Source organism: Barbus barbus (genome assembly GCF_936440315.1).
Source record: "Barbus barbus genome assembly, chromosome: 15".
Lineage (NCBI taxonomy): Eukaryota > Metazoa > Chordata > Actinopteri > Cypriniformes > Cyprinidae > Barbus > Barbus barbus.
The window spans coordinates 23005976-23033834 of NC_136743.1; the positions used below are offsets into that span (position 1 = coordinate 23005976).

General features: G+C 38.0%; 1 protein-coding gene across 3 annotated transcripts; it reads left to right on the forward strand.

The window, feature by feature from the left end:
• Positions 1–1003: 1003 nt before the first annotated feature.
• LOC306881264 (divergent protein kinase domain 1A-like) lies at positions 1004–27837 on the forward strand. Of its 3 annotated transcripts, XM_079435274.1 has the most exons (5): positions 1004–1227; positions 18088–18222; positions 19238–19345; positions 19615–19791; positions 25284–27825. In XM_079435274.1, exons 1-5 carry the CDS (start codon positions 1174–1176, stop codon positions 26094–26096), a joined length of 1287 nt encoding a protein of 428 aa, XP_079291400.1. In that variant the 5' UTR covers positions 1004–1173; the 3' UTR covers positions 26097–27825. The 3 variants fall into 3 exon arrangements, with proteins under 3 accessions (XP_079291400.1, XP_079291401.1, XP_079291402.1); XM_079435275.1 differs by lacking the exon at positions 18088–18222 and having other exon boundaries at positions 1026–1227; XM_079435276.1 differs by lacking the exons at positions 18088–18222; positions 19238–19345 and having other exon boundaries at positions 1026–1227; positions 25284–27837.
• Positions 27838–27859: the final 22 nt, after the last annotated feature.

Genomic DNA, 27859 nt, shown 5'->3' on the forward strand with positions numbered 1-27859 from the left:
ATGAAGCTTTTAGCACTTCTTAGAAATATAAACTTATCTTGTCCGGAAAGACCCTGAGGTATCTTTCCAAATCTTTTAAAGTCTGTCAGTGCTTTGAATTTAGCCTCATCCATCTTCAACACAACAGCGCAAAATCTAACAAATGAGTCTTATATATCAGAGAGCTTCAACCCTGTTCCTGGGGACCCACTATCCTGAAGAGTTTAGCTACAACCCTAATCAAACACACCTGAAGCAGCCAATCAAGCTCCTCAAGACTGCTTGAAAATTGCAGGCAGGTGTGCTGAAGCCGGTTGGAAATAAACTTTCCAGGAGAGTGGGTCCCCAGGAGCAGGGTTGAAGACCTCTGTTATATATAATTGGTCATTACATGTAATTGTGCACCACTGGTCTCTGTCATCTAGAAAATGTAATATATTGTTTTTTCTATACACACATTTGCGATTAAAACTAGAACCAAAATAACCTGCTGTCTTTATTGTACTCATAAATGCTAAATAGCCACATGACTTTATCTTTTATCATCACACCATGTTTCTAACCATTTGGAACACTGTGTTAAGAATGTTTATATAACAATTTAAATATATTACAAAAACATGAATTTATTACTAAAGTTGTGTTGATGTTATATAAGCTACAATAAGAAACATCACAGAATGATCACAACTGAAACTTTATTATGTCAACAACAGCAAAGATACATTTATATCAGTTATCAACAGTTTTAAAGATTGTCCAAATAAATTAGGTACTTAAACACAAATGTTTGTTGGTTCAGTAAGTTGGAGTGTATCCTCAGGCACATCAACAAATTAATAGCTGTAATAATTAAACATAATATACGACACAATCTACAAACTATTGTGCCTAAATTAACAGTAGCCTGAATACCTGCTGAACTTCATCACACTTTGAAGCATTTCTTATTCTGAAAACAGTCAATATTATCAGTGGCGCTTTAACGCGAAACAGGAAACTCGTGAATATTCATATAAGCTCCGCCCAGCGTCACCGAAAATCTCAGACACCGAATATTTCAGAACACCGGCCGACATGTGTAGCGCGAGCCAAATCACTTGAAGTTCGCTGGACATTATTTAATTTTCTTATTCGGCACACGGAGACTCTGCTCTAGATAGCTCACAATTTTTGAGATGATCAGTTTCTGCAATGGCGAGGGGTCTGTTTTCACGGGCCTGGCTGTCAAAGACTTACCACTTTCAGGTAAAAATCCCTTTGGACATTATTATGCATTATTGTTTTGACGAATTATCTCTACTGTTATCTCTACCTCCCAGCGAATGCTTGGTGAGAATGATTTTTTCGCAGCAGTGTGGTTGACCTTAATCTTTCTTATCTTCAATTTAATATGTTTTGTTTTTAACGAGGTGCAAACGAGGTGCAGCTGCTGCTGTAATTTGTTTGTAATCTATCAGGTTTTGTAATCGTAGTCACAGTAACTCGACCACAATAGTGTGAGTTTCAAAATGTCATAGACGTATGGTGAGGGAATTCTTCTTATTTATGGAAATAATTCCTGCATTTACCCTTGAGAGGATTGAGTTGCCATGGGCTGCTCTGCTGTAATATTAATCCCCTTCACTGGATGAAGTTAAACTGGGTCTGTGGTGCCATGGCAGCCTGCACAACAGGAGCTTAAACTGAAGCCAAGCTTAGAGCAGACATGTGAAATTATTTTTGTATTTTGCATGTAAAAAGGTTGAATCATTGTTGATGATATGTAAACTAGAGGCATGCATATGAACATTTAAAATGGCAAACTAAATATGAAAGCCATTCGTTCACATAACCAAATGGCTATAAATATTCAGTAACAATTTGTTTTAAGGTGGCCTTGTTACACATATTACATCTACTTACTATTATAATAACAATTAATTATGCATAATTACATGCAAGTAACCTTAAGCCAAACCCTAACCGTATAGTAAGTGCATGTAGTTAATTAATATTTCTTAGTACTTAAATGTATAGTTACACTGTAACAAGAACACCTTAAAATAAAGTTTAACCTGGAATTCCTACAATGACAGATGAAAAGATCACGTTATGTGAAATATAGTAACAACTGAACGATATTTAAATTTATATGATAAAATATTAACCACCGAGGTTGATAGGGTTATTATACACAATAAATACACAATATCTTATCTTTAATCTTTGTTCTTTGCAGATTTTGTGTTTCCATATTAATCCTTTTCGAAAGGGACAAACCCAAACTGGTTTCTTCAGAGAACATTTTTCAAAAAAATTTATTGTAACTAATAAATCACATCACTTGCTGGACAAAGGGCATAAATATACACAGGTATAATTATACTAATATATAAATAATAATAAAAAGAAATTACTCAAACAAACCCAAAGCTTCAGTCTGCCATGGTGCTGTATAATGTAATATGCAGGGGCCGTCTTATTATTTCAAATGTATTCTAGCAGAGTGTTCATTGTATTATGTATAATGATTGTACATTATATGTAGAGGTAGATTTGATTTCAAATCAACAGCTATAATTATTCGCAGTTTATTTCAATTAAAGTCAGAGTAAACTATAAAAAAGTATTGTAACATATTTTGACAATGTATGTTACACAACTAGTATTTTTACTACAGTACTAGTAATGTGAGCTAAGAAAGTAAATAGGGTTAATTTTCATTTCATGCTGACATTAACTGAAACTGAATTTGAACTGTTTGACAAATGGATGACATGTTTTTCTATTATTAGAAAAGAATGGGCTCATAAAATAAAAATGCAGCTGAAAATTAATTCTAGAAATTAAACCGTTTCCCTAGTAAAATGTTTATTTCTGACAATGCTTACAAGAATGACGAATGTTGTACTGCACATGAACTGAAGTGAAATGATGTGGGTGCTCCGATTGATCGGCTACCGATCACTATCGGCCGATAATCGCTTGGGGATGTTTGATCGGCGGTCTCTAAAAAGGCAGATCTCAAAAAAACGATCTCAAGCTGATGATGCGTGTGCCATGAGAGGTTTGGAACGACATGCAGCGCACCGTCTTTGTCCGGCGCGGGTGAAATAATTATAATGCTGAAGGTGAGGTACAATTCATATTTCTTCATTAAATATTAAATAACTTACAGTGGGGATCGAAAGTTTGGGAACCCCTTGCAGAATCTGTGAAAATGTGGATCATTTTACCAAAATTAGAGAGATCATACAAAATGCATGCTATTTTTTTATTTAGTACTGTCCTGAGTAAGATATTTTCCATAAAAGATGTTTACATATAGTCCACAAGACAAAAAAATTGCTGAAATTATTAAAATAACCACATTCAAAAGTTTGGGAACCCTTGGTTCTTAATACTGTGTGTGGTTACCTGGATGATCTACGACTGTTGTTTTGTTTTGTGATGGTTGTTCATGAGTCCCTTGTTTGTTCTGAACAGTTCAACTGAGCACTGTTCTTCAGAAAAATCCTCCAGGTCCTGCAGAATCTTCAGTTTTCCAGCATCTTTTGCATATGTTAACCCTTTCCAGCAGTAACTGTATGATTTTGAGATCCACCTTTTCACACTGAGGATGATTGAGGGACTCAAACACAACAATTAAAAAAGGTTCAAACATTCACTGATGTTCCTGAAGGAAACACAATGCATTAAGAGCCGGGGGTGAAAACTTTTTGAATTTGAAGATCAAGGTAAATTGTACTTCATTTGTCTTCCAGGAAACATGCAAGTATCCTCTGTAGTGTCAGAAGGGCAGTACTAAATGGAAAAATATGATATTTCAACAAAATAAGAAAAATTTGGACATCTTCATCCTGTTCAAAAGTTTTCACCCCCCGGCTCTTAATGCATCGTGTTTCCTTCAGGAGCATCAGTGAATGTTTGAACCTTTTTTAATTGTTGTGTTTGAGTCCCTCAATCATCCTCAGCGTGAAAAGGTGGATCTCAAAATCATACAGTTACTGCTGGAAAGGGTTCAAATATGCAAAAGATGCTGGAAAACTGAAGATTCTGCAGGACCTGGAGGATTTTTCTGAAGAACAGTGCTCAGTTTAACTGTTCAGAACAAACAAGGAACTCATGAACAACCATCACAAAACAAAAAAACAGTCGTAGATCATCCAGGTAACCACACACAGTATTAAGAACCAAGGGTTCCCAAACTTTTGAATGTGGTTATTTTAATAATTTCAGCAATTTTTTTGTCTTGTGGACTATATGTAAACATCTTTTATGGAAAATATCTTACTCAGGACAGTACTAAATAAAAAATAGCTTGCATTTTGTATGATCTCTCTTATTTTGGTAAAATGATCCACATTTTCACAGATTCTGCAAGGGGTTCCCAAACTTTCGATCCCCACTGTAGTTTATAAATTGCATTTTTTTTTCATTCTTGCCAGTATTTAAACCATTCAGCACTTGCTCGCTCTCCTGGAGACCGTGCACTCATGCACACTCGCAGCAGGCGCACACACACACAATGCCAGGTTCACATCCGTTTGCAGTGCATATTTTTTCTGCGTTCACACTGCACACTGATGCGGTCCGGCGGTGCGTTCCAGGAGCAGTACAGAGATCGTTTCCACTGCACGTGCTGAATTAAAGTAACAGCGCATTGTTTGCAGTAAATATGAACATGGATTGGCATGAAAATGTAGTAATAACACCATAAATGCATATAATAAAAGTCTACTGTGTTTCACAGTCAACACATATGGCTTTTTGGCTAGGTTTAAAGGGAAAGAGCACTTCTAGATAAACAAGGCAATAATAAATGGTACTCTTGGAGGTAGAAAAACTAAGTTCTTTATGAACCGCATGATTGCTTGTAAAAAAAGATTTAAATGCAAAAGGAAAGGCAGTGGAGCTGACTGTTTCTGTCAATGGTAAGTTTGTGATAGCGTAAGAAAAGTAGTTTAAATGTTTTGCCACTTGAGCAACTTAATATATAAATCTAGACGTAAATGCAAAAGTAAAGAGCATTGAATAATGTGCTGCTTTGCTTATATTTATTGTTCAAACACGTCTATGACAGATTGTATTACTGTACTGTGTAAAAAAAATAATCACAATGGTGAAAAAGCATTTTCAGTGACAATGTTTGGATTTGAAATCAAAATAATGAACAAATGTTGTGTTTGTTGTAAACAGCCACAGATCAGTTGCAGACTCCTGTGTGAAAGCACTGTCAGTGCTGTTTCTGCACCGCTTCAGTACCGCATACACACTGCAAACGAAGTAGGCCTATGTGTGAACCTGGCATAAAAGGCCACCTCATATACAGCTCACAAAATCAGGCTTGTGCTGTGTGTAAGCTATTGCACGATTGTAAAAACAAAAATGTACTGCATGATCAAACATTTTGGTGAGATAAATATATATTTTAGAAAAATGTCAAAAAAATGCCCCCTCCACCCCTCAAATGAAAAAAATCCCCTCTCACAAGAGTCACCAAAGAGGGGAATTCATTTTCAAAAATTAAATTCAGGCCCTGAATAAATGTCTAAAAGTCCTGATTGGGTTATCACTATAAATGATTCTACATAATAAAAAGAAGGCTTTAAAAAGATCGTCAATCGGTGATCGGCCTCAAAAATCCTGCTCGGACCACCCCTAATCGTAACTCATGACACTTGGCAGCCACACTTTATAGCTCTACTAAAAACAAGAAAATGAAGGTGTGTGTGGTCGAGCAAATCACATCAGACGGAATCAGCCACATGATGAATTGACTTGAGCTCAGTGCTGACAGTGCTAGAGCTGGTGCTTCCATGCGGGTATGCTGACTCTAGTCTGGAAAGCTGTTTCAGCAGAATGGTTCATGAAGTAAGAACAGGGAGCCTGTGAAACATGTGAGCACTCAAATTATTAATTATGTTAACATCAGCATTGCGTGACTATGAGTATAGTATTAGCGTGTAGATTAAAAATTTTCCATTCAAATTTCATAATAAGAAATTCTTTTAATCCAAAAAGCAAATTAATCTTCCTTCAGACTGGTTCTATTTAAAATACCAAAATGTGTAATCCCACGTTGTCTATCTGTAATCAGAAGCACATTTAAAATGAATATAATTTCATTTCATTTTAATTTAACTGAATTTCAGTTTTAATCTAACTGAATTTCATTCAGTTTCATAAACACATAATCCTTTCTGGATTACCATCTGTCATTAAAATGATAAATTTAATTATTCTAGCTGCTGTGATATAAGGCTATAAATGATCCGACACCTGCAGGATCCTCACATGCGATAGCCTACTAGCCGGGACAAATTCTTTATGTTTACAGATGTGACGTAATGATGCAGTGCCATGCTCGAATTTCCAGCGGAAACCTACCCGTACCACTCAAATTAGAAAACCTTATTATAAGATAACTGTTGTGAATCGGGCTAAAGTAAGGTGATAGTTTTGAACACTGGCTGGTTATGTAGTTTCTCAAATATTTCGGATAATTTTTAATCAAAAAAAGTTACGGACTGCAGCTTTAACAATGAGCAATATAGTTATAATATGTATTATATTTGTTAACGTTGGGTAATAAAAATACAACCGTTTGTTATTTTTGTTGGTTCAGGTATGAATGTTAACAGATACAATTTTTTACTTTATTAATGTATTAGTAAATGTTGAAATTAAAAGGAATGTTCATCAATGCTTTAGAAGTACTGTATATTGAACCTTTATGCAGTATTTTCTGTTGGCAATTTGTCATGCAGTTTTCATACTCTACATTTTGCCCTCCCAGTTTTATGTATAGGCCCATCTACTTAAACACTTCCAGCCTCGCCCTGGTGTGAACCAGGGTTATTTTAGTTAACTGAAGGTAGAACCATAAAAAAGCATTTTCGTTACTTGTTTATAAAATAAACGTTAATACTTATTTTATTTTAGCTAGTTGTCAAGGCATCATTTCTCTCTTTCTTTTAGTTTAATTTAAAATGCTAAAATAACTAGAACTAACTATATAGGCATAATAAAAGACAACAAGAACTAACTAAAACAGAAAATATAAAAAACGTATTCAAAATATTAACAAAAAATCTAATAGAATATAATGATACTACAATAACACTGGTGTGAACTGGGCCATAAAACAATGCTTAAAACAGTCAGAGAAGGTGAAGTCCGAGCAAGTTATTACATTTCAATGAAAGGTCATTTATGGTGAGTTATTAAATTGGCATAGCTTTTGGGTGACATCTGCACAGGGACACCATAGTACTCTGGGGTTTCAATGCTAGCAATTATTTTTACCCTGTTTTTTAGATCTTCTAAGTATAGGGTGTGGCCCATTTGCTTTGTAAATGTGAGGAGAGATAGATGAGCTCAGCATGAAGAGAATCCATTTTGAATATGCTTTACACTGAAATAACAGAAGGATTTGTGTTCTACTTAGCATTGTGTCTGGCAGAGTATAGCTCTGAATAGGGCTGTCGGATTGATCTCTGAAAATGGACCCAGGGCTACATTATGTGTGAAATAACTTCTCCTGAGATATTTGTTCAGGGCTGAAGCTGCTTGTAAGCCAAATCGGTTAATTAAGATGTTTCAGCAGCCAGACGTTGGTTTTCTGAACTCTTTTTCACTCTGAACAGTGCTTGCGAAGGTTAAGAGGAAACATTATTCATAGTACTGTGGAGATTTTGGCTGGAAGTAGATTTGCACCTCTATACTTAGACACAACCCTCATAGTTCTCAGTGACCTATCTGTTCCACAAAACACAGACTAGTGTGATTTGGCAGTAAGAAGCGTAGTCTGAAACAAGCTCCATTGAGACATTTGTACTGGAATTTTGGCATTGTTCTCAGTTTATTGCCTCACATTCATCTCATCATGATCACACACATCTGGATGTATAGTTTTTATTGGAGATTTTCCTGGAGCTCTTCTGTTCGAGTTCATTTGCATATGATTTGAAGCTACAATATGTAGCAACTAACTTCTTAAACTTTTCAGAAGTAGAATAAGATGTTTCAATGTGGGGTCATTCCTTGTCAAATCAACCAAATTTCAGAAACTTCCCCGGCTCAAATTTTTGATTTTGCTAATATTATTTCTGAAGAAAGATAACATGTATAGTGATGAAAGACAACATATTAGATGTCATGGATGAATATTTGCTGAGTGTGGGGCTGCCACTAACGACAATTTTTATTTCGATTAATCTATTGACTAATTTAGCGATTAATCGATTAATCTTAACGATTAATTTCCCACAAAAAAATCAACAATTTTACTTAGGAATATTTTATTAAACCAAATGAAATCCAAATTTCTATTAAATCATTTTTAAAAGCAAAAGTAAAGTGCAACATAGAGTGCAAGAAGCAAGTTGTCATGAGTCCAGGCCTGGCAGTTCTTCCCGTCTCCACCAGAGGACACCATCTCCCTTCCTTCCGGACTCATCTCCGTAATCACATACACCTGCCACATCACATACACCTGCTTAACCACACACACCTGTACACTTCACACTCCCAGCTGTTCTCCATTTGCCACAGACTATATAGGCCGTTTCTCAATATGCGTACTTGTCTGTTCTTGTGGACTTGTGAAACGTCATCAGTCGCTGCCCAAGTACTGTTCCAATCCCCGGATGTGTTCTTGATCCGCCCCTTTTACAGAGGATGCAGCGAGAGGTGACTTGTGCGGACTTGATACGGGCCATAACCCAGAATTCAGTTCGTCCTCCCGTCCTCGAGAGTTCGTTCTTCTTGAGTCGAACTTGGCAAGTCCAAACTCGAAAGGACGGAAGTCCAGACTCTGCGAACTTGGTATTGAGAAACGGCCATAGTCTCCCCTCTCCCACCACTCTGCCTCGGTTCGTTAATTGTTATTTGTGAGTGGGTAATGTGTCATAGTGATTGTGTTTCTAGAGTTTGCTCAAGTCCTTTTCTGTTTAGTTTTTTTGGGCCGTGTTGGCCTTTTTGTTTATTATTAAAAGCACCTCAGCTACATCTGGACCCTGACTACGTCTTTCCACGGCGCTCCTCTTAGCGTTCCGTGACACAAGTGTCCAAATCACTGAAATCAAAGTTCAGTATTATAGTGTGAGAATGACAACATAGCCATGTGTTTTAGTCTACTAATAATACATTTTATAATCAAAAAACACTTTTTAAAGGTGCATTTACCAGAAATATTATTTACCAGAATTTATTTAGGTGAAAATGTAAATGTGCAGTACTTTTGAAAAAATAATAAGTGAAGTGAGTGAAGTGACATTCAGCCAAGTATGGTGACCCATACTCGGAATTCGTGCTCTGCATTTAACCCATCCAACGTGCACACACACAGCAGTGAACACACACACACCGTGAACATACACCCGGAGCAGTGGGCAGCCATTTTATGCTGCAGCGCCCGGGGAGCAGTTGGGGGTTCGGTGCCATTAGGCCACGACTTCCCACTTCCCTTATTTATATAATAATAATAATAATAATAATAATAATAATAATAATATAAATAAAAAGAATACTTTTCTTAACTATAAAATCAATTAATTGTAGATGCTTAATTGGATAAATTTAATGGACCCATTAAAATGGAATGCAGAAAATAATGGAAAACAGAATTTGGTACAGATAAAACTGTAAAACTCAATTAATTAGACAGGCTTTTTGAAAATTTTTATTTAACCATTAAAACTGAAAATGGAAAAAAAATCATTTGGAAATAAAACGGATTTCATAGGGCCATATAATTATTATATATATATATATATATTTGGTAATAAAATAGATGTAAGTAAACAATAGCTTTTAAAATGACTTAAAATACATATAAAAGCAATGATGCAATAATAATTAGTTCAAATAAAGTATCAAAGTCATAAAACCATATGGTTTTATTGAGCAAAACTGTTAAAATGCATAATGTATTAAAAACAACAGAGCTAATGTACATTACGCATAACAACAAAGGCCTGCAGGAGGCGCCACGGCCTGATGATTGTTTTTACACATTACTGTTTAATATTGACCAAGCACCATTTAATTCAAATGTCCACTTAATCTTTAATATTTGCCCATTTCTTTAGGACAGAAATGCTATAGCCACTGTGTAATTACATGAATATGTGGACATCAAACCGTGTAAACTCAGAGTGAGGGGTTGAGCTTTTATTTTGAAATCGCGATGTATTCTCCTGTGTTTGTGTAGATTTATAAATGATTTACCTCACAAATCTGATGAAATGGCACGCGTTCCGTTCCCAGATGAAGGTTATAATAAACACAAACTCGCAACAACATGCAGAGATGAGTTTGAGACGCTCCACATGTAAATGATAACAGTTTCTGTGTAACTACTGTAAACGGAGCCGCTGTGAGACGCACACTTAACCTACACGCATGGAAATAATTAAAGAGCATATACTGTGTTAGAACTGCATCGCATATAATTATTTAATTAAATCATAGCGTTTGTGAGCTAACAATAATGCTTAATTATGATTTTTAAATGGGTTTAATATATCATGCAGCCTTGGAAAATTGTCTAAAAATGTGTTTTATGGATTCTCGTCTGTGAAATGCAACACTTTCCGGTATTTTGCAGGTTAGTCGACGTGAGCAAAATGAGGTCGACGATTTTTAAAAATCGGCTAGTCGACTAAAATCAACGAATCGCGACAGCCCTTACTGAGTGATCCACTTTTTTGTAGAGGGGGGTCAAAATGGCAGTTTTCACCCGAGATTCAGAGCCAATTTACAGGGGGAGTAAAATGATGTCAGAAATAAGGCAGCATCATAATGTTATTTTTATACAGAGATTGGTAGGCCTGTTAGTAAAATCTGTTGACTTTAGTAATCTTTGTTGCATTATGTGCCAATGGTGACCATTCAAAAATGGGGAAACAGCACTTTTCAAGTTCATTCTCCAAAGTTTGCAGGCCTGTAACTCAAAAAGTATTAAAGATTTCTTAATGTCCTTTTAGATATTGGGTCTTAACAAACTTTCCTTTTGGCATTTTCATTTGTAAGGCCCTATAACCATATAGGGTTCCAGAGATCTTAATATGGCTCCAGGGGTAAATATCTGAAGAATAAGTAATGCTGAAACTAGAAATGTACCTTGTTTCAATCCATCATAACTATTGTATAGGACATACCTGTTTGAGTGTCATAAATTCCTACATGTAACTCAAAAAGTAGTTAGTATGAACAAATCTTAATATGATTTTAGATTCTGGTTCCTAAGAAACTTTTCTTTTGGAATCTTCATTTTTAAGGCCCTGAATAATCCCAGAGATATTGGGATCTCACTGCAGCTCCATGTCCAAATTGTAGTATCCTACCAATTTTCAATGGTCAAAAACTAAATGTAGTTTTGTGTTTGTCTTGTCATCACTGTTGACACTGTCAGATATGCAAATAATAACAGTAACTCAGGGTCTAGGAATGTACAGTGCGACACGTCAGATTATGAATGACCAGGATGAATTATTAACTCTAGGTAAAGTATGAACAGTGTGAAATGTACAATCAGATTACCCAGATCCCATTTACCTGGGGTTTAGAATTACCCAGTGTTAATTATTTCAAGTGTAAAAGACCTTAAATGTTTGAGACCTTAAATGTAAATGAGGGACCATCAGTGCTTCTGCCAAATATGCCATTTAGCAGTAGATACTACTTGATCTGACTATGCTTCACATTATATAACAATAAAAAAGAAAAATAAATTCTAGTAATTAATCCAGGTAGGGGGTGGTAGTGCATGAGACGTCACACACTCTATAACAAGCATAATACAAAGCTTTGTATACAAGTGTAATAACAGTAACAGTTGTTGTTTTATTTAGGCTGTAAATCTATGTTCATTCAAAAATGACCTCAAATGCCATACGGCGTTTCCTTGTTTAGATCATGCTTTAGATTGGCAGGTTTGAGCGCAGGAAAATACTGTTTATTCTGCATTCATGTTGAGCGATGGACCTTGTTGGGAAACCAAATAATACATTGCCGATCTGGAGCCATCTCCATTCATGTCATCCATCTGCGTTTGTACAAGTGTCTTCAAGTTCCCGTGATCATAAACGCCTGGCTAGTCAGGTTTGTATTGGGGAGGCTTTCTCCAAATTGGCTAAAAACAAACGAGACAGCGGTAAATGGTAGATGCTAACAAGAAATGTGGAAACATACGCCGTGATTCCTATTCCACAGAGAGCAAGTGCAGACCAGGAGTTAACAAGCCCGCTTGCTTGGCTGCGGAACAGTGAGCCATGTCTACACCGGAGAGTTGTCATGCCGCGTCGCAACACAACAGGAGACTTCTACAGGACAATTGAACTTTGTGTCAGAACATCATAAATAGGACGAGGCATCAGTTTACTGTCAGGGATTTGTCGTGTCATGCCGCTCGCGTCCAGTGTAGACAGGATGTATTTAATGTTCTTAGTTAAGGCTATATTCTTATTTAACTGTATTATTTCTTTGATATTTATTTTGGTATTTTGTGGGCTGCGTGTTCACTGACGGAAGTGTTAAAAGAAACACGCACGTTTGTTAATAGATGATCGAGGCTCATTTATTTTTTGTTTCATTTTATTTATTTATATATATATATATATATTGTGACGAGTTGGCTGCCTCCCCCCTGTCCATCATCACCACCCCGTCCCATATTCGCCGCCCTTCACCAGGCTCCCGACAGGAGTGGGTGTGTGAGAGAGGAGGGGCGCTGAAACAGCCAGGGCTGGCGGCGTGTGATGAGGCGCACCTGACGTGAATAGAGCCTCATCACCGCCGCCGTTAAATGCCGAACGCGCCTCTCCTCGGGAGACCGGTCTCTTCCCGTGCATGCATGCTGGTGTCCTCGTGGGTCCAGGAAGGGAGCGTCGAGGAGGACTGCCGCACCCGTTAGGCGGCTGACGGGCTAGGATGCCGAGCCGCCGAGTCCCCCAGAAGTGCCGGGATCCCGAAGATGGACGAAGCCGCGCCAGAGACGCCGCCGCCACTCGCTCCCGGCCCCGAGAGGGGAGCGCGTGCGGCCACCGGACTCCGCCCCTTCCCTGGACCCTTCCCTCCTGAACACTGCCCTCATGCACAGCCCCGCAGCACGACGAGGACACCAGATCCCCGTTTATTTTGGACACTTTTCCCCCTTTGGACACTTTATTTTGATATATTGTTTAATAAAAACCTCTCCGAGGCTTGACGCCACGCCCACTGTGTCTGTCGTTGGCTCCTCCCGCCACAATATATATACACACACACACACACACACACACTCACACACACACACATACAGTCATGGTCAAAAATATCGGCACCCTTCATCAAAGAAGGCTGTGAAAATTAATCTGCATTGTTAATCCTTTTGATTTTTTTTATTTTAAAAATTCACAATCTAACCTTTCATTGGATAATAAGAATTTAAAATGGTGGGAAATATCATTATGAAATGAATGTTTATCTCTAATACACATTGGCCACAATTAACGGCACCCTTTTATTCAATACTTTTTGAAACCTCCATTTGCCAGTTTAACAGCTCTAAATGTTCTCCTATAATGCCTGACGACATTAGAGAACACCTGACAAGAGATCAGAGACCATTCCTTCATCCAGATGATTCTGGATGAAGGAATGGATTTCAGATGATTCTGAAATCCAGACTCTTCAGATTCACAGCTCCATGTTGGTGCTTCTTCTCTTCAGTTCACCTCACTCATTTTCTACAGGGTTCAGGTCAGACTTGAATGGCCATAGCAGAAGCTTGGTTTGTACTCAGTGACCCATTTTTGTGTTGTTTTTGAGGTTTGTGTTTGGATTATTGTACAGTTGGAAGATCCAAACATGGCCCATTATAAGATTTCTAACAGAGTCAGTCACATATTGATTTTTTATCTGTTTGTATTTGATAGAATCCATGATGCCATGTGTCTAAACAAGATGTCCAGGACCTCCAGCAGAAAAATAAGCCCACAACATAAAAAACAGCAGTATATTTCATTGTACACACAGGGTGCTTTTTATCCCTGTGTTCATCAAACCCATCTTGAGTGTATGCTGCTAAAAAGCTAATTTTTTAGTTTCATCTGACCATAGAAGCCAGTCCCATTAGAATATTTCTTGAAACCCTCCCAAACAACATGTGGTGATGTAGGTGCTGTTTGTCAATTTTTTTTTTTTTATGTTTTCTGACCCCGAGACTCAACTATTTTCTGCAATTCTCCATCTGTGGTCCTTGGAGAGTCTTTAGCCACTCAAACTCTCCTTCTCACCGTGCATTAGGACGATATAGACACACATCCTCTTCCAGGCAGTGTTTATTGGAAATTCTTAATTATTGCCCTGATGGTGGAAATGAGAATTTTCACTGCTCTAGCTCTTTTCTTACAGCCACTTCACTAATTTGTGAAGCTCAATTATCTTTTGCTGTACATCAGAAATATATTCTTTGGTTTTTCTCATCGTTATGGATGATTAAGGGAATTTGGGCTTTGTTTTCCCTCCTATTTCTGTGAAACAGGAAGCCGGCAGACCTCAAGTGGTGAAAGTTGGCCAGTTCACCTCAAACTCCATCACTCTGAACATAGGAGCCCCACAGGGCTGTGTCCTGAGTCCCCTGCTCTACTCTCTCTACAGGCATGACTGCGTGTCCTCTCACAGCTCCAAATCGATTATCAAATTCGCTGATGATACTGTGGTTCTGGGCCTCATCTCCAACAACGATGAGACCGCATACTTGGACGAGGTAGAGAGACTCACATCATGGTGCCAGGACAACTGTCTCTCTCTGAATGTGAGCAAAACTAAAGAGCTGATCATGGACTTTAGGAAGAGACAGCAGCGTCCCTACACTCCTCTTATGATCATTGGGACCCCTGTGGAGAGGGTGAGTAGCTTCAAGTACCTCGGTGTAAACATCTCCGAGAACCTGACTTGGACTACACACATCCAAACACAGGTTAAGAAAGCTCTGAGGAAATTCAGGGTCACACCAGCAATCCTGAAAACTTTCTATTCAGGGACCATAGAAAGTGTATTGACTCAGTGCATCTCAGTGTGGTATGGAAACAGCTCAAATCAGGACTGCAAAGCACTACAGAGAGTTGTGCACTTAGCTGAGCGCATCTCAGGGTCTGCTCTCCCCTCTCTGCAGGACATCTACCTCAAACAAAAAATAGAGCTGTCAAAATCATTAAGGACTCTAATCACCCTGGTAACCGACTATTCACTTTGCTTCCATCTGGCAAGCGCTTCCATAGCCTGATGGCAAAAACTGAGAGACTTAGGAGGATCTTATTCCCCCAGGCCATCAGGCTCCTAAACTCTAACTCTGTGTCATAACATCACTTGACTCCATCTAAATATCACCATATCAATAAGCTATTCATAATTTTTCTCTACCTCATATTGCTGCTAATTACATACCCTGTACAACTTTTTTGCACTTTTTTTTTGGCACATTCCTCTTTATTACTATTTAAGTCAACAACATACTGACCTGCACATTTATATTTATATTTACATTTTATATTTATATTTTTTTATCTTATTTTATTCTTTAATTTTTTTTCTACTTTTCTTTTACTTAATATTTGTATTCTATATAATTGCACTGTCCTTGGAGCGGACCTGACCTACATTTCACTGCAGGTTATACTCATTATAATTTTGTATGTGACAAATAAAAAATCTTGAATCTTGAAGCCATGGCTGGATAATTTCATTATCCAAGTTCATAATCACCCTGGAGTGCTCAAAATTGTGAATATGAATGGAAATATACTTCAGAGATAATTTACTCATAAGAATTTCTAGGGGTGCCAATAATTGTGTCCAACATGTATTTGAGAAAAACATTCATTTCATAATGATATTTCTCCCCATTTTAAATTCTTATCCAATGAAAGGTTAAGATTTTTGTGATTTTTTTTTTTTTTTTTTTTTTTTTTTTTTTTTGGTAAACAAAAGATCAAAAGGATTAACAATGCATATTCATTTTCACAGCCTTCTTTGATCATATTTAACAAGAGTGCCGATATTGTGTGTGTATATGTATGTATGTGTGTGTGTGTATATATATATATATATATATATATATATATATATATATATATATATATATATATATATATGAGAGAGAGTTTCATATTTAATTTTTATGTATATAATTAATATAAATTATATAACCTATATAACAACACCGCGCCACCGATGATAGTTGGTCCATTACCACTGCGGTGGTAAAAATCTGCCACCGTCACAGCTCTAAATCCAGGTGAGGCAAATCATGTTACAATACTGCATATATGAACTATTTGTAGCTCCAGAAGCTTTTAAAATGAAGTAAAGTAAAGTCGTGACGTATTGTCAAGTATGGTGACCCATACTCGAAATTGGTGCTCTGCGTTTAACCCATCCAAGTGCACACACACAGCAGTGAGTAGTGAACAAATGCACACACACACACACACACCGTGAACACACACCCGGAGCAGTGGGCAGCCATGCTGCAGCGCCCGGGGAGCAATTGGGGGTTCGGTGCCTTGCTCAAGGGCACCTCAGTCGTGGTATTGAGGGTGGAGAGAGCGCTGGACATTCCCTCCCCCCACCTACAATTCCTGCCGGCCGGGGGCTCGAACTCGCAACCTTTCGATTACGAGTCCGACTCTCTAACCATTAGGCCACGACTTCCCCCAATCAAACAAAAAAAAAAGAACAAAACTCTCAAATCAAACTCTCCTCCTCACTGTGCATTAGGACGATATAGACACGCGTCCTCTTCCAGACAGTTTTGTAACTTTTTCTGTTGATTCGAAATTCTTAATTTTTGCCCTGATGGTGGAAATGGGGATTTTCACTGCTCTAGCTTTTTTCTAAAAGCCACTTCACTAATTTGTGAAGCTCAATTATCTTTTGATGCTCATCAGAAATATATTCTTTATATTCTTTGGTTTTTCTCATTGTGTTGGATGATTAAGGGAATTTGGGCTTTGTTTTCTCTCCTATTTATATATCTGTGAAACAGGAAGCCATGGCTGGATAATTTCATATTCATAATCACCCTGGAGTGCTCAAAATTGTGAATATGAATGGAAATATACTTCAGAGATAATTTACTCATAAGAATTTCTAGGGGTACCAATAATTGTGTCCAATGTTTATTTGAGAAAAACATTTATTTCATAATGAGATTTTTCCCCCATTTTCAATTGTTTTAGTTCAATGAAAGGTTAGATTTTTGTGATTTTATTTTTATATATATATATATATAAGATGAAAAGGATCAAAGCCTTTGATCATATTTACCAAGGGTGCCAATAATTCTATTATTATAATTCTATATATATATCAAAATACAAAATTTTAGCCAGGAACCTCTGGTTGAGTTGACACAGACTGACCCATTTAGAGTCTTGGATCATGGCTAGGTATGAACCATAATTTTCTGTAATCAATTCCTTGGACTTCCAGATGTACTTTGATAGCACCTGCTGGTGGAATACCCAAATGGCAAATGCACAGACTGAGTTTAGATACAGTATTGCGACGAGAAAAGACATCTCATGCATCTAAAGCGCAATGGCCTATTTCTAACAAATGTGGTACATCAACCTTTGTTCTGCTTCATTTACATGGACCTGCACTACATAAAGTACACCCACATGTTTATGTGCTCATAGTGTAGCATGACATTTTCATAAGATGTAGCACACAGCCCCATAACTAACACGAACTAATGCAAATATAAAAATAGAGCCCTTAAAAGTCTACCCCAGTATCTGGTCATTTGCGTTTCAAAGTGAAAAAAAGTGAAAAATAACCCCCTGGTATCATTGCTTGCATTTGAACAGATTTAATGAATAAATAGAAGAACAAAATGACTGTCATTGTTGGTGTTTATTCTTAACCTGAAGATTTATAATGTTTTACAGCATTTGTAATTAAAGTAATTAGTAGATTTGACTAATAATAAATAATACATTTGACTAAGAAATGAATAATTTTATTCAGCAATGATGCATTAAACTGATCAAACGTGACACTAAAGACTTTTACATTGTACATTAAAGTTCACAGACCTGGGCTTATGTTTATTTTCTGCTTCCTTTCTCTCAGGCTCACCTGTCCTATATTCGAGTAAAGTATCTCTTTCTCACATGGCTTGCTGTGTTTGTGGGCAGTTGGGTTGTGTATGTGCAGTACTCCACTTACACTGAGTTGTGCAGAGGACGAGAATGCAAGAACATCATTGTGAGTTCAACCCTCTTCGACAGTTGCTTTCATTGTCATCTCAAGACTATGTCGCCTGATACATATTGGCCAATATAAAGTATTTAATTGTGTGGTTCATTTCACCTATTTTTACATTTGAATGACCTTAAACATCATCTAATGTTCACTTAAAGTTAATCTTTAAAAATATAATTTAATCTAATAATAATAATCTAATAATTGAATATAGTAAATATAATCTTTAGACAACTGATTTGAATTTTTAGCATCTTAATTTAGACAAAATAGTATAGAACTTTAGTATCAGCTATTTATGGATTATTCGCCAAAGCATGAAAATAATAATTGTAATATTTGTGACATTAAAGGGGGTAGTTTTTTTCCGTAGAAAGCAAGAGGACACGTTTAGCAGAATCTAAACGGGTCATAAAATAGCTTTGTGAGGAATTCACAAATATTTAAATTATTGCACACTGAAAATCTTCTCCAGCTTTTTGCATGACACACAAAGCTATAGTTTGTCTGCAGAAAATTTAATGTGCTATATTCTGTATGAACCAATTATTGTAGTATGTATGCGAGAAAATATTATATCGGTCTTTCTACTTCAAATTTCAGTGAATTTTTGTAATTATTTGTGAAATTTACTTGCAATTGCTGAGTAAAATTTGTTTTAAAGTAAATCGTACACCTTTTTTTCATGTGGAAAAAGGGTAGCTTAAACATTCTGAGTAACATCATCTTTTGTGTTCTGTGGAGGAAAGAATGTCATATTGGTTTAAAATAACATTAGGGTGAGCAAATGATTGCAACATTCATTTTTGGGTAAACTATGACTTTTAAGACTTAAATGAGATGGAAATAACATTCATATATAACTAACCCCACAGCTCCATCTATTGGTAGTGTAGTGAAAGTGTTAAGACTGTTTCTCTTTTATTTAAGCCATTACTCAACATCTTAGTGTAATGCTTACTTGATTGATGGAATGTCACGTTCATTCTCATTGAAATGAACCTTCCGTTTCCAACAGTGTGAAAAATACAGCAAAGGCATTATTGATGGCTCTGCATGTAGCAGCCTGTGTGAAGAAAGCTCACTGTACTTTGGAAGGTGCCTCTCCACCAAGCCAAACAATCAGGTTTGACACTAACACACTCAACCATAGGCCCTAAAATAGAATCCAATCCTGCTCCTGGAAGGTACCTTCAAGAAGAGTCCAGCACTAATTAAACACACCATAACCAGATAAGTAAAGGTCTTCAGGAACACTATAAAACTTTCATGCAAGTATGTTGGAGCTAAACTCTGAATGAACAAGGCCCCCTCTAGGAGCATAATTGGCCATCTTTGAAACCACATAAGTCTCAGTACTGTCATGATAACAGTGTGTTCCTCTGTTGTTCTCAGGTCTATACAGGCAGCTGGGGTGATCATGATGGTGTCATCAAGTGTCAACTGAGTGACATCCTGCACTATGTGCTGGGAGAGGAGCTGGAGCCAAAGAAAGAGGTCGCACTCTTTGACAAACCCACTCGAGGAACATCTGTAGAGAAGTTCAAAGAGATGGTTGCCAGTCATTTGAAGGTTTGGATGCTTTTTTGGTTTTAGAAAATTGTCACTGCTCTTTAAAGGTTCTAATCTCAGCACTTTTTGCATTGTTTGGTACTCAGTTCTTTAAAGGAAAGCCACAAAAATATCACCAGAGAGAGGTCTGGCACTTGTTATGGCTGTTTGATTAAAAATAAATAAATGTGTACGAGTATGGGAATAAAGTATGATACGTGCATGGATGAATTGTTCACAAAAAAAAAAGATCAATAACATGCATTAAAAAAAATTGATTTTAGAATTTCCATTTCAAGCTGACTTTAAATATACACCGTGCCTGTAACTTCTGCAAGTCACTTGCTAAAATAGTGCAACATTGTAGAGAATTCAACTTTAAGTGTTTGTTTAGCACTTTAAGGCCATTGTACCATGAGTCCGAAATTTTTGCACGTTAAAAAATGAATATGACCTCATGTTATGTCAATCACGTTTACACACTTCCTCTGAAACTTTCGTCCGTAATCAAAAAAATTCGGATCTGGTTCGATTTTCTGCATTTTTCGCATCCGTAGCAAGCATTTCGAGAAGTGTTTTGACAATTCAGAGATCCAGAATGGCATCTGACAAGTTGATCCACTTCGTCTCGCAGCACAAAGCACTGTATGACAAACAACGTGTGGAACAGACAGAATAGAAATAGAAATTCCCCTTCCATCGTCCCTTTGATGCAGTGCAGTTGTCCTGTCCCCTTAGCAGAAAAACACTCCCAAAGCATAATGTTTCTACCTCCATGTTTGATGGTGGGGAAGGTCTTCTGGGGATCATAAGAAGAATTCCTCCTCCTTTAAACACGGCGAGTTGAGTTGATGCCAAAAAGCTCGATTTTGGTCTCATCTGACCACAACACTTTCACCCAGTTCTCCTCTGAATCATTCCGATGTTCATTGGCGAACTTCAGACGGGCCTGTACATGTGCTTTCTTGAGCAGGGGGACCTTGCAGACACTGCAGGATTTTTGTCCTTCATGGCATAGTGTGTTACCAATTGTTTTCTTGGTGACTGTGGTCCCAGCTGCCTTGAGATCATTGACAAGATCCTCCCATGTAGTTCTGGGCTGATTCCTCACCGTTCTCATGATCATTGAAACTCCACGAGGTGAGGTCTTGCACGGAGCCCCAGACCAAGGGAGACTGACAGTTATTTTGTGTTTCTTCCATTTGCGAATAATCGCACCAACTGTTGTCACCTTCTCACCAAGCTGCTTGGCGATGGTCTTGTAGCCCATTCCAGCCTTGTGTAGGTCTACATTCTTGTCCCTGACATCCTTGGACAGCTCTTTGGTGTTGGCCATGGTGGAGAGTTAGGAATCTGATTGATTGATTGCTTCTGTGGACAGGTGTCTTTTATACAGGTAACAAATTGAGATTAGGAGCACTCCCTTTAAGAAAGTGCTCCTAATCTCAGCTCCTTACATGTGTAAAAGACACCTGGGAGCCAGAAATCTTGCTGATTGATAGGGGATTAAATACTTATTTCACTCATTAAAATGCAAATCAATTCATAACTTTTTTTAAATGTGTTTTTCTGGATTTTTTTGTTGTTATTCTGTCTCTCACTGTTAAATATAAACCTACCATTAAAATTATAGACTGATCATTTCTTTGTCAGTAAATATAAACTTTGAATCGCTTGGGATAATCCCGCAGCTCCTTGATAAGGAGATGGAACTCTCCTTTCTCTCTACACAATCTCTGGATTGGATGGACACAATATTTCCTTTTTAAAAGAGAAAAAGAAAGAGGAAATATTGGGTCCATCAAAGAAAGAGGACAACAAAATCATCCTCATGTAAGGCTCGTTTATTGGTCCAATGGAGGTTTCCAATAAAACGAGGAAGGTCTCTCTGCGTATTGCTTGTCTTTCCTTTTAGCAACACAACAAGATTAAATGCAATATATTTCTTTCACATATAATAACTCGTTGTTTCATCTGACTCCATAAATGAAAGGTTTTAATGATATCTGTACATCATTAAAGTGAACGAATGTTTGATTGTTCTGTTAAGCTCTGATTATACTTTACCCGCTTGGATCAGGAAACTATATCGCTTCGAGTTCCTCACCAGGTCTCCGGCACAATTTTGTCAGTTCCAATGACCCAAAACAGAGGTATTTGGCTAAATATCTGAGATTTGCCGTATTCCCACGTGCACAATCAAAGATATGTAATACTTAGCCTCCTTGGCTGCCCCTCAGGAACTTAATTCAATCGTTTACTTTAGTAGAGTCTTCCTTTTGACCACCATTTAAGAACATTAGTCGATCAACTTTACCTTTCTTCAAAATGGCTTTGTCTGGCCAAGCTCGTGGCTTTTCCCACGTAAACTTATCTAAAGTAACATTAAATTAGAACAGAGGTCATCGACGCATTCAGATCTAGGCTGATCAAACAGCATCTGCTGATTCTAGACAGAAACTTACTCGTCTCCTCATCCAAGCACACGTGAATTTAGGTATTAGGTATTAGTCGTCACTAATCCCTGACGCAAACTTGTGGAAATATACGAATCCGACAATCTACTTGGGAAAACAAATCTCAGAGTCGGTCAGAATACAATCAAACGTTTACAATTTATTGATCAGGTAATGAAGCAATAATTCAAAATCCAATTCATAAGAATAAAATCATCAGTTGAACATGTCATAACAACAATTCAGAAATAGAGGAATTTGTAGAAATTATTACCTGTCAACAAAACTACACACAGCATTTGTGTGGGAAGTCAGCTTACAGACTCCCCGAACTTTTCTGCACCTTTTCCTTATATACCCAGCTAATTCAATATTCTTACCAAAAGGTGGCGTTTGTCATTATAATTACAATTTGGTTCCCTGTTGAGGGATTCACGCTGTGAGATCAGAATTTGTACTTGAATGGGTTCTTGTTTTACATACAGGAGGTATCTGAATGGGGGATCTGGGGAGGGAAACACCTTTTCAAGAGACACATCACTTTTCTCATATTTTATAACTTCTTTTAGCTTTTCATTATGGTTGGGAGAATGAGACCATTTTACCAGGCGCACAGAGACACTTTAAATGATATCAAACACGTATAGTTACTTCTTGTGCATACATGCATTGCATAGGTTTTCAGTGTATTTTATGTGAGGAGGAGGAGGGGGGTGAAGGGGAAATAGTGTGTGTGAAGTGTGAGCTGCACTGTGTGCTGCATCTCTGAAGTTCCTTTTACATCTGCAGGAGATAGTTCAAGTGTTAATTTTCAGGAGAGCCTTTTGTTTCGTCGAGGGGTAAATCAGACATATTGGCACCAGCCTTACACTCACAAGTTTTTTTGCAATGGATTAATTACTCAGTGTGCAAGGTTTCTGTGTGATGAATTTTTAGGATGACGAATACGAAAAAACGCATACGAAAATTTCAGACTCGGTGTGCAAAGACAAAAATTACAAAACAAAATTCAACTTTCAAGCATGCCATTCCTGCTTGCAAAACTTTTTTACAAAAGAGACTGAAACGTTTTAAGTGTGCTTTTTTTCCTTCCAAGTCTGTCAGATTAATAAAACTTTAAAATGTTATATGTTGCTATAGTTAGTACATATTTCTTCTAGTTTATAACTATACTCAGTTCTAAAGTATCTATGCATATTAAATTATTTTTAACCATGCTTATCCAATCAGCACTTTAACACTTTTACTAAGGTATGCAGAAAAAAGCCGCAAAATGGAAAGAGTTGCTTACCTCACTTTTGTGTCACAGATCTGCCAGTCTCTGTCACCAACCAATCACAGCGCACTCCCTCACCTGAATACTGATCACACGCACCTGCACATCATTGAGCCACTCATTAGCCATGCCATAAATACACACACCTGACAGCACCCCAGTGTCTAGTCTCGTTCATGTGAAGAGGACTGCCATAGCTATTACAGCTCTATGCCTACGGCTTCCCTCTTTGTCGATTTACCTGCAGTGTTTCCTCCCGAGTGTGTTCTCCAGCGATCCCCAGTCCGTCTGCTCCTGTGTTCTGTCCCAGTCTGCCATCTGGGTGAGGTGTGTGTTCAGTTCGTGTTCCAAGTTCCCTGTCAAAAGGAGATAGTCAAGTTAACCTTTCTCCAGATTACCGAAGATCTTCAGGATTACCACTTACCTGTCACACTCCTTGTTGCTCAGCTGATTGCCAATAAATACCTGTTCATTCATCCATCTCTCTGTCCGAGTCTTACTTCTGTAACATTTTGTACTTTGGTTTTTGAATCTGTGGTGTTTCTGAAGCATCAAATATGAACGGTGCTTGTGTCCATCTGAAGCAAATGTTCTGAAAACACTTCAGAGAATGTCAATTTGTGATGGAGACGACCAGAAATTAGTTATACGTTTATCTCTTTACTTGCTGTACATTAGTCACGCTTGTCAGGAAATTAAGTGAGCACACTCTCTGGCCCTGTCCCAATTGCCATCGTAAGTCCTCACGGGCTTCCTCCAAGTTCACACTTTTGTGACATAATGCCGCTTTGACTTGGTCTCAGTTTTGACTAGGTATGCATCAAGGGCATATAACTCAAAGCTCCCAAGCGCCCTTCTGAAATCACTTAAAGTATGCCATTTTGGGACAGGGCCTCACGCAATTTGACCAAATCATTTCATCAACAGCTGTTCACTCCTGCGATTTAGGATTATTGCATATCTGCAGCAAACTGTACCCTAGTTCAGCTTTTAAAAATGGACTCTGGTACGGTTGGCAGGTGCACACCAGAGTTCAAAAACAGCATTTACCTCTTTAAAACAACGTAAGATGACCCTTAACCAGCTTTTTAAAGGGATACTATTATGTCTTTTTACAAGATTTAATATGTCTCAGGTGTCCCCAGAATGTGTCTGTCAAGTTTCAGCTCAAAATGCACCAAAGAACATTTATTATTCCAAGCTGAAAATACCCCTTTTTGGGTGGAAGCAAAAACATGCTGTTTTTGTTTGCTGCTGCTCGCCATTCCCTTTCCAGTTCATACCCGGGTTATGGCAACAACAAATAAAACAGTTGCTTGTTTTTATCATCTCTATCATGCTCCAACTCACGTTATGTTTATCACATCTAACGAAACTGAGGGATGTTGTGACGTGAATGTTTCTCGGAAGAAAATGATGCTTACTGATGTAGAGAATAACTCCCTTTTGGAGCTTTGTAACTTTGCAGATCATTTTCATGTTCAAATGTTTTCATGTTTTTGAAACATTTTCATGTTTCAAAAGTTTAATATATAAAAGAGGATAATAGTACCCCTGTAAAATGAAGTCTTGTATGGTGGTTCAGGTGTGTGCCAAAGTTCATAAAACAGCATTCACATCATTCAAACTAAGTAAGATGACCCGAGCGCACACCAAAAGTGCTAGCGTGAAAGCACCGTTATGGGCTTTGGCATTTCTTTTTTTCACTGAAGTCAGTTGACATGAATTGGAATTGTACAACATCATAAAATCAACGCAAATTCTGTTTTGTTTTTCTACAGGCAAAAGTTGGAGAGCAAGCCAACCTATCCAGTTTGGTAAGCCTGATTCTTTCAGTGGCAGACAGCAATAAAGATGGCCACATCTCTCTCCCAGAAGCCAAGTCCGCATGGGCTTTGCTGCAACTCAACGAGGTTCTGCTAGCAGTGGTGCTCCAGGACCGAGAGCACACACCTAAATTGTTGGGCTTCTGCGGGGATCTGTATGTAGTGGAGCGGGTACCTCACACTCCTCTGTACGGGCTCAGCCTGCCGTGGCCCATGGAACTTTGGATTCCTACTGGCATGCGGCGAAACATGGACCAGTGGTTCACACCTTCCTGGCCCCGCAAGGCTAAAATTTTTATCGGCTTGCTGGAGCTTATAGAAGACATCTTCCATGGTACCTTTGGGAGCTTCTTAATGTGCGACATGAGAGCCAGTACTTTTGGTTACACAGATCGCCATGACCTCAGGCTGGTGGACGGGCAGCGCGTAGTAGCTGAGGAGGCCTTCAAACAGGCCATGATCCTTCAGCGCTGTGAGGATGATGAGGACTGCGTCTACGGTGTGGACTGTAGGACTTCGTGCGACCGTGCAGAACACCGCTGCATGGCCGAGGTGGCTCAACCCAACCTGGCCAGGGCTTGCGAAGCACTGAAGGATTACCTGCTACGAGGAGCTCCGGTCCATCTACAGGAAGAGCTGGAGAAGCAGCTGCACGCCTGCATGGCTCTCAAAGGTTCAGCTGAGCCGATGGAAATGGAGCACTCACTCATTCTCAACAACCTCAAGACACTGCTATGGAAACAGATCTCACACACCAATGACTCCTGAAGAGAAATGAAGATGCACTGGTGACAACATTTAGATTCTTGAATGTCTTCTGAAGCACTTCAGGCCATTGTGAATCTAGCTGGAGATAACAATGCTGGTAGCAAGGTGGCTGGAAAATAGGCTGATGGCAATATTCATTGCTGCTTTGATACTTAAGTTCTTTTTCACGACAAAGGTAGAATTAAAACTATGAGGAATTATTGCTCAGGCTCAGTTTAAGGACTTAAGGAGTAACGTTCACTTCTTAGTTTTGTGTCTTTGTGCTGTTGTCACACACCATTGATCAGTGATCATGTTTATTTTACACTTCCTTCAGATGTTATGAAGGAGCAAATAACACTAACTTTGCATCCATTGTTGGATGTTAACATAGAAAGCACTCGCCACAGACTGTGGTTGTGTAAGTCTCCTATTGTAATGTTTGTCACATGAGCACAGCAAAAAGAGCCATTTTGAAATGGGCATATTAATCCAATGCCTCGATATGCATGTTGCCAGTGAGTGCGTTTTTTTTTTTTTAGTTCGATGCTTGTGGGTGAAAACTCCTCATTCCTTGTACTTGGGACAGTTCTTGGAAATGGTCAGACTGCCTGTAATCTAAAGGTAACCGATTGCAATAAGGTTAAATTTGTTACTTAAAACATTAGTCTATATTAATGATAATTTATATATGTACAAATACATTTACAGCATTTCAAATTGTATAATTTAACGTATTACAAACATGAATTAGCTTATAATAATATTTTGAAATTAACATTAACCTAGATCAATAAATGCTGTGAATTGTTAATTAGTTTGTGATACCTAATGCAGTAACTAATGTTAATGAATTTAACCTTATTTTAAAGGGTTAACACAGCTCACACTACACAACTTTTGCCTGGATTTACAAGGTCTGTGACAAAACCTCTGGATTGTTGCCAAATCAGTTCTCATTGTGGTCGCTGATGCTCATTAAGTATGAGCAGGTTAGCATCATGATCTGAGCTTATCTCCAGCAGTCACAGCACTGTGATATTTTCAAATCTATTTTATATTATCGCCACATGATCTTGCAGGGTGTGCATCTGTGCGATGCAATGACAAGGTGGAGCTAATCCAGCCAACAACAGTCCAGATGGTATAAACGGAAAAAAAATGTAATCACTTGCGCTTTTTTGCTGTTGGTGAGGACTGCCTCTTTACCAAATGTTTTGTAGTTTGTGAACCTTATCAACATTGTATTGTGTAGTATGCGTGCTGCTATGACAAGAAATCTTGTGTAGTGTAAACACCACAGCAGTTCAGGTAGTCTTACAGTTCTGTAGTGTGAGCTTGCCCTTATTGAGCTGAATGTTCACCAGAGTGAGTCTTGTAAATGATGCTGGGAGGCCCCTCTCAATGGCCCCATGGAAGTTCAAAACATTGAGCAAATGAGCATTTTTTATTTTCGTTTGTTGGGTTCCTAATTTGTACTTGTAAGGCATGTCTAGTGAAAACCATCTTGATATGGTAAAAATTTTACAGTATGAAATGTTTTTCACAGTCATTATTCCTGATGTTCTTATGAAGAGATTATAAGGTGCTTCATGTTTTTCATGACCATTTTTCAGTGGGATGTTTCAGATTGCGTGTCATCTGACTGCTTCAGTTTTGTGTATTCATAAATCAAACTGCTGCTGATTAAAAGTTAAATGGAGATTTTTATAAGATTTGATTGCATGCCTTTGCACATTAAAAGTGTTTCAAATAATATCCCAAATGCATCTTCATTGTCAAAT